The 12,656-nt window shown below is 42.2% G+C and overlaps 1 protein-coding gene across 1 annotated transcript in view; it reads left to right on the forward strand.

The window, feature by feature from the left end:
• The first annotated feature begins 218 nt into the window (after window positions 1-218).
• The window catches only part of EML4 (EMAP like 4), a 262,705-nt gene continuing 250,267 nt past the window's right edge, over window positions 219-12,656 (forward strand). The window contains exon 1 of the mRNA XM_039529317.1: window positions 219-940. Coding sequence (XP_039385251.1) covers window positions 916-940 — 25 coding nt within the window. The 5' untranslated portion in view covers window positions 219-915. The remainder of the gene's footprint in view (window positions 941-12,656) is intronic.

Genomic DNA, 12,656 nt, shown 5'->3' on the forward strand with positions numbered 1-12,656 from the left:
AGTACCAGACACAATGAGATGTCTACCTTATGTTGAAACATAGCAACTCATATATCCTCAGCAATAATTAATAACGATTCAGGCAATAAAGTGAATAAAAAGGGGTGATGTCTCCTGAGGCATCCTTCTCCCCCCTCCCCCTTTGCCTGGTCCTTGTCAGAACGTTGTTTGTTATAAGCTCTTCAGCACCAGGTTTCTGCAAAGAGCACCTCACCTGGGTAGGGCACCGTGCAAATCAAAAAGCAGGTGCTCCCGAGTCAGCAGGGCTCCAAAGACAAGGCAGCGAGTGCCCAGACAGTGAGCTACACCAGTGCCTTGAGCCACGGTAATGCTCTAGGACAAACACGGCGAGGTGTACCTGTGCCTAGGGGCAATGAGCTGTATCAGTGCTGCTTAGACAGAGCCAGGCAGGTCCTGAGGGCGGCCTGCACCAGTCAGTCGCGACGAGGGCAGCTGGGGCTCACGCCCTGCAGGGCACAGCAGCCGCTCGCCCAGGCTCGGCAGGGCAGGTCGGCCCGCTCCCCTCCCGGCGGGCTCCTCAGCCTTCAGGGGAAGCCCTGGCTGCCAGCTGAGGCGGAGTCGGAAGCACGAAAGCACTGGGCGCTATTGGGCGGGACTGACAGCAGCAGGAGGAGCTGGAGCTGCCGCGGCGGTGCTGGGTCGCGGAGCTGTGACTGAGCCCGGGCAGCGGCGAGCGAGCGAGAGCAGCAGCAGCAGCAGCGGCGGGCGCTGGGGCAGCCGCGAAGCCTGGGGGATCCCCGGGAGCCCGCGCGTGCGGCTCATGAGCCCGGCGCGGAGCCGCAGCCGCCTCTCGCCGCCGCGGCTCTGCGGGTGAATGAACCTGCCTCCCCCACCGTCTCCACTAGCGCGAGCGGCTTCGCCGGGGTCCCGGACCCCAGCTTCTCCCGACACAAAATGGACGGTTTCGCCGGCAGTTTGGGTAAGTGGCGGAGCCTGTAGCATCCAACTCCCGGGGACAGTCCGGGGCAGGGGGGCCCGCCCCCTCGTGCACGCCACACAGCGGCGGGGCTGTAAAGCTGCCCTTGAGGGCGACGGGCCCCCCGTCCCGCCCCGCGGGGTGGACTTTAGCAAGTGCAAGAGTCTCCTTCAGGTCCCACGTGCTGCCTGAATGCGGGTGCGGGCTGAAAGGGGACTGCGGGGTTTACTTCAGGGTGTTACTACTATATATATATTTTGCTTTAGCAGCTGTCAGGCAAAGATCCTGCCGAGATCTCTGTTCTCATTTGCACAGTCACGAATCCGCTCAAAATCCTAGCCGGGCAGAAACACGCGGGAGGAACCAACCTCTATAAAACCTGGGGCTCCCGGCCTTCTCCGTTTCGGGCGCGGGGGATGGTTAGTTTTTGGCTGGGTGGAAGCCGGGTGTCCTGTGCCGTGGTGGGGGGCTGTGGGCATGGGGAGCTGCGCCAGCGAGGGGATGGGAGGGAGCGAAAGCTGCCGGCGTGGTGGCCAGGATGGAGTGTGGGTTGCCCTCCGCGCGCTTGGGTCGCCGCCAGCTTAGCCGCTTCTTTGCCAACCACAAGGGCCAGGCAGGTGCTTTGGCCTCTGCCTTCACGGGAGCTCCTCTGGGGCCGGATGGCATCTGGGGCATGTTTTAGTGTGAGGGAATAGTATGGGGTGAAGGGGAGCCGCTTCATTGAGAAACCGGGGAGGGAACCTCACTCATTATAGTAGCAGTCCTCGGGTTATGCCCAAATCCATGTTTTCAGTCCTGAATTTAATGAATCTGCCTTTCATAAACAGTTCTATGCTTATACCGGGTTCTGTATCACACACAGCTAGAAGTGTGCAAAATCTGAGAGTTACAGCCTCCAGTGCTCTCATTGATTGACTCTTGATCAGAAAGTATTGTGACGCTCTCTCACTGTTAGCAATTTTTAGGTTAACTGCATCCATTCTAAATGCCTGAATTTCACCCACCTGTGACCAGTAGTTTAGTTTTGTTTCTTGCAAAATAAAAGGAACTAGAAAGTTTCTCAGGAAATAATGTTTTATTGAGTAAAATATATATTTCACATTGCAATCATGGTGAGGTTAATGTGGATAGGTCAGCAACTGAAAGAAGAAAATGTTTGGTTTTGGTTATGTGTGTGAGAATACACTCAGATCTTTAAAGAGACATCAACTTGAATCTGGTCAGTTTCATGCAAGGGGTTAAAAGTAGTTTCAGGTAGGCTTGCCCCATTGTTCTTCCTCTACCATTTTTGTGTGGTTTTACAGTTATATTTTCATGTTAATTCCCCCCCCCACCCTTTTTGCTGTGTGAAAGACTCACCCAGAGGAAACTGACCAAGATCCTAATCCTGCAATAAGCACTGTTTAGAAGAGTCCTGTGCCTGGGTAAAGTACATTTGCAGGATTGGGTCCCAGATGACTTGAGAAGAAATGCTTGGTGGGATCTGTAGCTGGGATAAACTGACATAGCTCCATTGAATTCAACTGAGCTATAACAATCTATGCAAATTGAGAATCTGGTCCACGGAATATACACAAAGTGTCAAAATATGATTTTTTCCCCTTATTTCTCACAGTCATGCATCTTCTTAGGAGTTACATGTAACAATAAAAGGTAAAATAGTTTCACAAATGTGTGTGTTTTTTTTTAAAGTTGTTGGTATTCTAAAAATCTTAGAATACGTGTTGTGTATGTTTCTAGCTATAGAATATACTTTGATTTTATTAAAAAATATGGCAACTCAGGATAGTTTATTTAGTAACATTTTTCAACAGTACATATTATGAACACCTTTAAGGGTGGAAAAGTGCAAATAATAATATATATTTTCAACTTTTTTTTCATAATGCCATATACAAGTCCATTTGCAGTACCAAAACACAAAGTTTGTTATTTTTCAATGCAGTTGCATCTATTCCATGACAATAGCTGTGATAGGGAGAACTCCTGCAAATCTACCTTTTGTGGTATGATAGGTCTCTCCTTGTAAAGATTAGATTTTCAGTTCAATTTTACAGTCCTACTGTGAAATCCATATAATTAGAAAATTCTTCTCAGTTTTTTAGAAAAAATTACTTATTTAAATGCTTTTGAGTGTGATTATGACCTTTTAGATTTTTGAAATGTCTATTCTGGCATTTGGGGCATCTGCCTGAACCAAACTGGTAACCATAATTAACAGTATGCTATTTTGTATTTGGCTCTCTGCCTTGTACTCTATTCCTTCTTGAATAATTTTCATGGTCATTGTATGCCCTGTGATCAAAAAGTGACACATGAGGAAAATCATACAGGTTCTGTTTCCATTTTTAACAGGAAAAATTGTGCCTCTGGGTGACACATGCAAATATAATACAGTTAATATTTATAAGCATCTTCACCCCAGTGGTAAAGTTGATCAGCATTTCAAAGAGTATCAGTACTGTGTTAACACATGAAGTGCTAGCCATCCCACCTCAGCTTGCCTAAAGCTATTGGTTTTTTTTCTTATGTCAGGAAATAAAATGTATGCGAAAAGTGCCATTTTGTTATGTGGACGTTGGTGTTTGTAAGGCATTAATTCTACTGGAGTCAGATCCTGCAGCATCTTACTGTCATGAATAATCCTTATCCATGTGGGTAGTCCTATAGGCCTCACTTGCATGTATAAGGCTTGCTTGCATGAGTAAGGGGTTGCAGGCTTTGGCCCCTCATTTGTACCATTGTTTGGTCAGGAAACAGTGATTATGATTTATTAAAATTTAATGAGGGCTGAACACAGTTCAATATGCCTACTTTTTAATTACATATAATGTGATCTTACATCCATTGTAAATTGGTCTTTGATTTTTTTTTTTATAGTGAGCATTGACCAACAGCTGTTTTCTAGGCTTTGGTTAAGGAAAGGGCATTCTTAGAATTTTTAGCTTTGAAGTATGATGCTTTATATAACTACCTTGTTTTTCATTTGAGTCATGCTGTGTATTTTTTGTTGTTTTTTTTGTGACTAAAATTGATTGATTGTTGCACTTGCTGGTAATCCAAACCGAATGATATGTATGTATATTGTTTGAGATTTTGAATACTTCCAATTAATATCAAAACAGTATACATTAGTAGTTTTCTGTCTCAGGAAGGCCATAAATTTACTCAATTTGGAGAAGAGTATAGAAATTTACTTACTTTTCTGTGAGTAAAAGTACTTTAGCTAGACTGTGTGTCTGTGTGTGTGTGCGTGTGTGTGCACGCGCGTGTTATATCAGCCAAGCATGCTTGCTGCAGAGCAAGTTGTCCTGTTAATAATGGGGCCTGTCATTATTATTGGGAAGGCAAAAAGTTATTACAGATTGTGCCCTCCAGCACAGGCAGAAATACTTTCTAACATGTCTCTTGAAGTTGAAAAGACTTTACTCATCTGTTTTCTTTTGGCTTTCTTGTTGAAACTTTCATGAGCATAAACAAATCAAACAAACCCATTTTTATATGTAATTTTAAAATTATTGTTGAGATCTGGATAAATACAACATTGTACATAACACGCAAGAGAGTATATTACTGAACATGAGTAAAAAATCCATATATTACAAATTAACTTCCAGTTGAGGCAATTATTGATTTCCTTATAGAACAGAATACTGAAGTCCTTTTTTCTTCTCTGCCAGAACTTCAAAGCATTTTGAATTTAATTGTCTTGCTGTTGGGCCTGATGTATAATCAGGACTGGGTTGTTTATGACACAGAAATGTCTTTAGCACGTTATAACAATATGGTATAAAACACTTCAAAAAGATCCCTCCAACAAAGGAGGCTTTGACAAAATGGTATCCTATAAAAATCAAATGAAGAATTCTCACATTCTTATTAATTCTAGCTCTTGAATGGTGCTCTCTGCCCTGGAGTGTCAATTAACTCTTCACTGAAAGATTGGAAATATTTTGACAAAAAGATTAAATCAGTCCCTGGAAAAGCAAACCAAAAGAATAAATAATGTGGTGTTACAGCTAATAGGTGAACACAAATATATCTTTCAGGGGAACAAGAAGGAAGGAGAGCCATTACTGTTTGTGAGAATTGGAGAAATTCATGAGAAAGTGATGTATGAAGGGCCATAATATGTGTGTGTGGAATATGGATACCTGTACTCTTACCACATATTGTCACTAAATAGCAGAAATGGGTGATAGCATTATAGACTGGAGTTAGCTGCCAAATGTTTGCTGCTCTAATTCCTCCTTTTTGTTCTTTCTTCCCCCATTCCCTGTGCCATATTAGATGACTGGAAAATCTTGATATTTAATTGCCTGCTGCCACCCCTTCCTAGTATACATAGCTGTTTACCAAAGAGATGCGCCTTTTGTTGATTTAGAAGATAGGGTGACCAGATGTCCCAATTTTATTGGGATTGTTCCGATATTTACTTGTTTGTCCTGCGTCCCGACCGAACATCGGGGATGGGGAGCTGCCAGTGGGTGCTCAGCCCCCACCAATTTTTCCTATGCCCCGGCAGCTCTTTTTTTGCTCTGCTGCCGGCGACCTCCTGCTCCCACCATGTCACGATATTTCATGTCTCTCATCTGGTCACCCTATTAGAAGAGCAAGTCACTAAAGGCCATCATGGGCTGTGCTAAACTAGCAGATGCTCTGGAAGAAGCTGCTAGATTTGAGAAGCGCCATCTGTTGAAATGGTCACTGCCCCTCTGCACTCTCTCTTAGTTAAGGTATTGTTAGAAGAATGTGAGTTATCATTCTGCTATGGCTGGGCTGAGCATGGTGGAAAATGAGTAGAACTAGGTGATTACCTACAGCAAAGGTTGTTCACCATCTATATGGGCAGGTGTATGGAGGCAGAAATTGCTACATTTTTGATGTTCCCTCTTCTAGACCTCTGAAGTGAGTGTGTGGGTGTGCTAGCAATTTTATTGTTGGTACTACTACTAAGTTCAATTTAGATCAGGGGTTCTCAAATTTCTTTGCACCGTGACCCCCTTCTGACAACAAAAATTACTACACAACCCCAGGAGAGGGGATTGAAGCTTGAGTCTGTCTGATTCCCACTGCCCCAGGTGGGGGAGCCAAAGCCTGAGCCCCACTGTCCTGGGTGAGGAAGGGATCAAAGCCAAAGCCCAAGGGCTTTTTCAGCCCCAGTCAGGGGGCCTGTAACCCGAGCCCAGCCGCCCTCGGGCTTCGGTTTTGGCCCTGGGCGGCGGGGCTTGGGCTTCAGCCCCGAGCCCCAGCAAATCTAAGCCAGCTCCGATGAAATCATTAAAATGGAGTCGCGACCCACTTTGAGGTCCCGGCCCACAGTTTGAGAACCGCTGATTTAGCTCATTTGCTGGGCCTTTGTTTGAGGAATCACTCTATCCTATTCTCAGGGGCTGATGAGTTGTACCTTCCTTAAAAATGAAAACCTGGACAGAACAGGATTGTGGTTTGACAAAGAAAAGTTAACTTGATTGGTACCAGCAGATGTCAGTCACACTGGCAAAGGAGACAGTTGGTGGCTTTTTCACACACTGAGGTAGTCCATCTTGTTAAAATAGGAATTAATTGGCTGGAAGTAGCCATCCTTCATTATGTCAAACAACTGAGAAAATGACTGTATGTTGCAAAAGTGACCTTTTGTGCAGTAAACATGCAGTGTTGGGAATGGCTGGCAAGTAAAACTTCTGTTTTTTTAAAAAACCCAAGTGTGGTTATTTTATATTTTCTTTAGAAGAGTACTTAACATCTGGAACACTCCAGAGAATTACTGTTCTACTTAAAGTCAGTTTCTTACTCCCTAGCCTAATACTTTTTGATTTGAGCATAACTATGTGTTGGATTTAATTCTCTGGGAAGACCTAGATTCAAAGACATAATAATTTTAAAAAAATTCATTGAGGTTGTATATCATGTTATATGTAAGAGAATATTGAGAGAAAATAGTGCAATAACAAATCTCTTGAAGGATTCTATTGCATTTGTTAAAATGTATATTGTTGCCAGTTATGCTGCTGGTAACCTATAGTGAGACCCCTAGTGGTAGTCCTTGTTATGCAAAAGCAATTCAGTTTCTCTTCCTAGTGTGACTTGGAGCAGTCACTGAAGGTTTTTTTTCCTCCTACTTGCATCAGGTGGTCCTTTCTAATCCTTCTCTTAATAAGGGCAGTATTATGCCTACAAGGGTGCTAAGGACATACTTCCTGTGTACCTACTCCTTTATACTGCAGAGAAAGTGTTAAACTGAACTTAATTTAGAGCATGTGGCGTGCTGGTGCAGGGCCTCCCAGAGGATTCAGGGGGCCTGGGGCAAAGCAATTTTGGGGGCCCCTTCCATAAAAAAAAGTTGCAATACTATAGAATCCTATATTCTTGTGGGGCCTCCCTACTACTATAGAATCCTATACTCTCCCCCCGCCCCCGCGGTCCTGTGCTGGTGAGTATGAAGGTTCATGTACTTCATCTAATGTGAAATGTTGTCAGCAGGGATACTAGTTTTGAAAGTAAGTTTGTTTAGGAAAGAGCAGATTGGAATCACCAAATAAACAGCTAGGTTTTCAAAAATTCAGTTATGACTTCTAATTTATTTTTATTTGGATATATATTAATAATTCATAATACCAGTTAATAACTAGGTTAAATTACTCTACCACTCATCCAGTTCTATTGTCTCTGCATTAGTCACTCTGTGTAACAGCTTGTGTTGTGAAAAAGTATAGTGTCACATTGTAATTTTATTAGTTTATTTTTTTTGTTTTTAAGGCATCATAGAATTCCAATTGAGAGTGCATTTTCTGATGCTTACTAAGGGGAAGAGTACTCAGAGCAAGGTGGTAACCATGTGAATGCTGCAGTTTTTCACTTTGGATTCACTTTAGATTAGATCACTTTTAAGAAATCTTGAGGTGGGCATTCTGTTAAAAGATATCGTTCCTAGACAGGCTATCAGATGCTGCTGATAGTGCAGGGAGTCTTTACTAGCAGAAGTGGTGCATGTGTATGAAGTCAAGTTAGCTACAAAAGCAGTATTTCAGAAGGAGAAAGGGGAGAAAGATTTTAGGCCTGAGTTTATAGCTAAGTCTGGGAACATGAAGCCTTTCTATTCTCCTCCTCCACCTCTTTTTATATTTAAGATCTTTCTCTTTTTGGCTGGTTGTAATAGCTGCTTATGCTACGTGCCATCAGTGAATGTAACAATGTTCCTTCTAAGCCTCCCCAAACCAATCCATCTTTATTAGTTGGATGCAGTAGCTCTTTTTCTAGACAGTGGGTCTTTCTTCTTTCCTACTTATTGCAGTAGAATTTGTATGCTAAATATAGCTATATTTTGGACTTCCTTACTCATTGGTTGGTTCCCCAGTTACTCTGACATTTGGAGACCAGATATGATTTGTCTTTTTGCTCAGTTCTACTTTCCAGGGCTGTGCTACTGTTTGTTGAAGCAGCAAGTAGGAATTCTGGTATGTTCTCCTCTGTTGGTGATCTGCACTGCATCCAAGTTCTATCTAGCTTCACTTTTTCATGGTCACTGCAAATTTGACTTCAAGGGGATTTGTTTTAAAATTTGTGTGTTTAAAATATGTATTTTTAATTAATGGCAGAGCAGTACAAGTACATGCATGTATTACTAAATTGAAAATCCCAAACATACAAAATTATGATTAAGTCAGATGGGCTAAGATTTTCCTAATCTGCCTTTATTTCCACTGAGGATGGGAGATGAAGCTTTATTTTCTTCTTTGGTAGGCATGGACCAAGATTCCACTGATCTGCAGAGATTTCTTGTTGAGTATAAATCAACTTTCAATGAACATATGGTTAATTGGAATACCACATTGATTTCAGTTGAGAGTTCTGTTTAAAAACTGATGGCATGGATAAGGTCAGTGGTTTCTAATATAAGCAATTCAGTTTTCTAGGCTGGGTACAGAGACCAAGAATTAACCACATGCATTATAATTCTAATACGTATCTTAAATTACCTCTTGGTTTTATGTGTAATAGAAAAACCTGGGGCTAACATGAAATTGTGCACAGAAATATCCATGCTACAGCTGACTAAATTCCTTCCCAGAAGTGGTAGATATTGAGATCTGACCATGTAGAACAGAAAAAAAGATGGCTGGAATTTTACATTTCTTGCATATATTTGGTGTGACCCACTTGTGGTGAAATAATACTTCTAGACAAAATATAATCCTGAGATCTTTGCTAAATTTATATGTGTGGGTTCCCTTTAGAACAAAAGACCATTTTATAGGTGTAATATTGGTTGGTAAGTCTTTTTGCCATTTATTACTATTTAACTTATAAGAATTCCAGAAAGAACACTTTAAGAATACAGACGGAAGCTTTGATGAAACCCTTTGGTATATTCCTTCTTTATAAAGGGGAGCAATACTATTAGAAGCTTAAAAAATGAGAACGGTAAGATTAAACTTTTCATTTGAATGTAGTAAAACTTGCTGGATGTCTGTGTCTTTTTTGTTTGAGAAAGTTCAATAATAACTTTCTGGTATGAAAATGTACAATTTATACGCCCCCCCCCCCCAAAAAAACCCCAACAACTCGTATTTCATGAACAGGGTGGGAGATACCCAATGGAAAGTTAGTGCTTTCCACTACGGTTTTTTATTTATTTTTTAAATCCAAAAGGTGTCTCTTTAAAATTATGGTTTAGTAGAGAATACAGTAAATTCTAATAGTGTATAAATAAGAAATAAAAAAAAATCCAGTCCTTATTACAAATATAGTTATAAGACAAATCTAGAAAAGGGAGCTGTGAGGTCCTATTGGCAACTTCACAGCAGTGATCTACTAACAACTACTATACTTAGAGTTGTCCTCTTGGTTTTTAGAATCTAGTGCACAAGTTAAATAAAACCCACCATATTCATTTAATCCATATTTAGAATTCTAGAAAAAGAATTTATAAACCCAAAAAACCGAACTCGACAGGAATTTTTGTTTTGTTTTTAAATATTTAAGCTTTTGAGGTGGTAATAAACACAGTTGAAATGTAGATTGTGTTTAGGAAATTGATTTGTTTCTACAGATGTTCTAAAGGTTTAGAAATCATTTGTATCTTAAAAAGCTTGTGTCTGTGACTAGTAACTTGTTTAAAAGAAAAGGTTTAAATGTCACAAATGTAGCCCTCAATCCTTCAGTCAGATTTGTATCTGTGAAAATGTGTGCACAGATCTGATTGCAGCAGGATAGAGACTATAACTTGTGTATCTTTGTCTCCCAGAATTTTTGGACTGAATTTCAAATGTATGAGTGAGGGTATACCATATGTGAGTGGGGGCAGGAGCGGAGAAATAGTCCTTCATTTTCCAAATGTAAAAAATCTGCTTGAGAGCTTTGTAGAGTTCTTATTTTTTTTCTTCACATTAAAAACCCTGACTAATAAAGCCATTTATTGAGCTTGTTTAGACTTGATAGTATTTCTTACATAAATAGTATCTTGGTAATTTCTGCACATTAAATTAATAATGCATTATTGCATTTGCTTTAGGCAGAAGAGACTCATCTTTACCAAGTAAAACTGTTTTTTTCTTAAGGGCAGTGAAATGTTTTTAATTTAAAACATCTTTATAATAAACTTCATTCTTTTTTAATATCTTTTTAATGGAATACATTATTTTAGGCTTTGATGAATCTACTGAAATTAGAGCTGACTTGAACCTAAGTTGTGCTTGAAATTTGCCTTGATTTGAATTTAACCTGCCAACTGGCAGTGGTTTGCTCAGATATTTTTTTGGTCTGCAAGCTTTTCAACCAGACTGGATGCAAACTGTTTATTCTTTATCTGCATACCACAAATGTTCTGGAGCTGCTGTATGCAGATGCATTTAAAGCTATAGCTTTATTTGGTGTAAAAAGTCGCATGATATCTGTCCTGGGACTCTTTTGGCTGAGCCATCAGGAGGGTTAGCAGAAGCCATTTTCACTTGGTTTCTGAGAAATGCAGGATGTGTTTAGCTGTTTTCTAAAAGAAAAACATTTATTATGGAGGAAGGTTTAAAAAAATTAGTGCTTCAGGACAATGTTCATGATTATCTTGTTCCAAGTGTAAAATATTAATTGCCTTTGTTTTGTAGGTAGAGCATAAGCCCCACACAAAAATGCTGCTGAAGCAGAGGGTTTAGCCTATGGGCCAAATTATGGGCTCTGAATAATGATGTACTGGGCAGGGGGAATTGGGGTGAAGAGAAGATGTGAGGCAAGAAGCCAGCATAGTTTCGTTGCAAGTGCTGAGCTAATGGGGTGGGAGTGGAAGAGAGGGAGGCTGGAGGTGGAGTGTGGCTAGTGATGTCAGTGGTCCTAGCAATCCCAGAAGGAATGGGACTGGGTTGGTATTGCTATGAGCAGGGCCGGTGTAACCACTAGACGGCTGCCTAGGGTGCCAAGATTTGGGGGCGCCAAAAAGTGGAGTCCGGCATCACGGGAGTCAGCTGAGCAGGGCAGGGCGGGGAGCAAGGCCTCCATAACAAGCCTGCCCCCGCAGTGAGGGGCGCCGCGTAGGATGGTCAGTGGGAGCCTGCAGCAGAGCAAGGAGGAGACAGCCAGACGGGCGCAGCGACCAGCTCGGCCGAGGGACAGAGCCGTTGGGGGAGACAGGACCCGATCCTGAGCTCAGGTGAGCTTCACCCTCCAACGCGCTGCTCCTGGGGCGAGGGAAAGTTAAACTAAACCCTGCAGCGTGACGGAGGGGAAAGGGCTGGAGCAGATGCCGCTTCCAACCCTTACCGCCCCCCCCCCCCGGTGGAACTGTGCCAATGTGAGAGCCGGCCCTGATCCCGAGGGAGATCCTCACCTGCTCCCTGGGAGAGCCTGGCTCTGCCCTCCTTACCCCTGGTTCCCCCGCGGAGGGCGAAGCACTCAGAGCCTGGGAACGTCTAGAGACCCTGCGAGCTTGGGGCATTCTCAGCCTCCTCCTTACTCATAGGTTCCCCCAGGCCAGAAGGGACTGTTGTGATCATATCCTCTGACCCCCTTGTATTAATTCTAATGAACAGTGCCACATTATGTAGTATTCCTTTTTGAAAGTTTATAATAAGCAATGCTCTGGGGGAGGTGTGTGGGGGGGTGCAAGGCGGAAGTTTCGCCTATGGCGCAAAATATCCTTGCACCGTCCCTGTCTGAGTCATCAGGTTTTTGTCACTGCTGTGAAACCTATCACTGTTTTTCATGCTGCTCTGCAGCAGCTAAGCAAAGGTATGAGCAGCAGCGGGGTCACTGAAACTAGATATCTGCAGACTGATTTTTAAAAATGGTTTGTTTCTCTTCACAACCAATAACTTGGAAGCTGAAGTTCTGCAGCAATAGTTGGCGTATGCTTCCACGCTCACTAGGGAAAGGCTTCCAGTTGCTACTGGTGAGCTGATTGTGTCTCAGAAAATTGAACAGACTCTGGGTGACTTTGGCTTAATGTCACTGTGCTTCAGTTCTCCATTTGATAAAAATGGGTAATAATATATACTGTCCTCACAGGAGTGTTGTGAGGCTAAGTTAGTTTATGTTCATAGAGTGCTTTGAGATCCTTAGAGGAGGTGGTGCTATCCTCTACAAATGCACAGTATTATTAGTTCTGCAGCACTTTACAGGGAAAGATGGATAATTTAAGTAAACGGGTTTATTTTCTTAATTTCATTTAGTTTTTAAAGAAACTCCTAGGGTGGCTTTTTAAAAGAAAATAACTTCGAGCTTGTTTGCTTTT

The sequence above is a fragment of the Mauremys reevesii genome, linkage group 3 (assembly GCF_016161935.1).
Source record: "Mauremys reevesii isolate NIE-2019 linkage group 3, ASM1616193v1, whole genome shotgun sequence".
Taxonomy (NCBI): domain Eukaryota; kingdom Metazoa; phylum Chordata; order Testudines; family Geoemydidae; genus Mauremys; species Mauremys reevesii.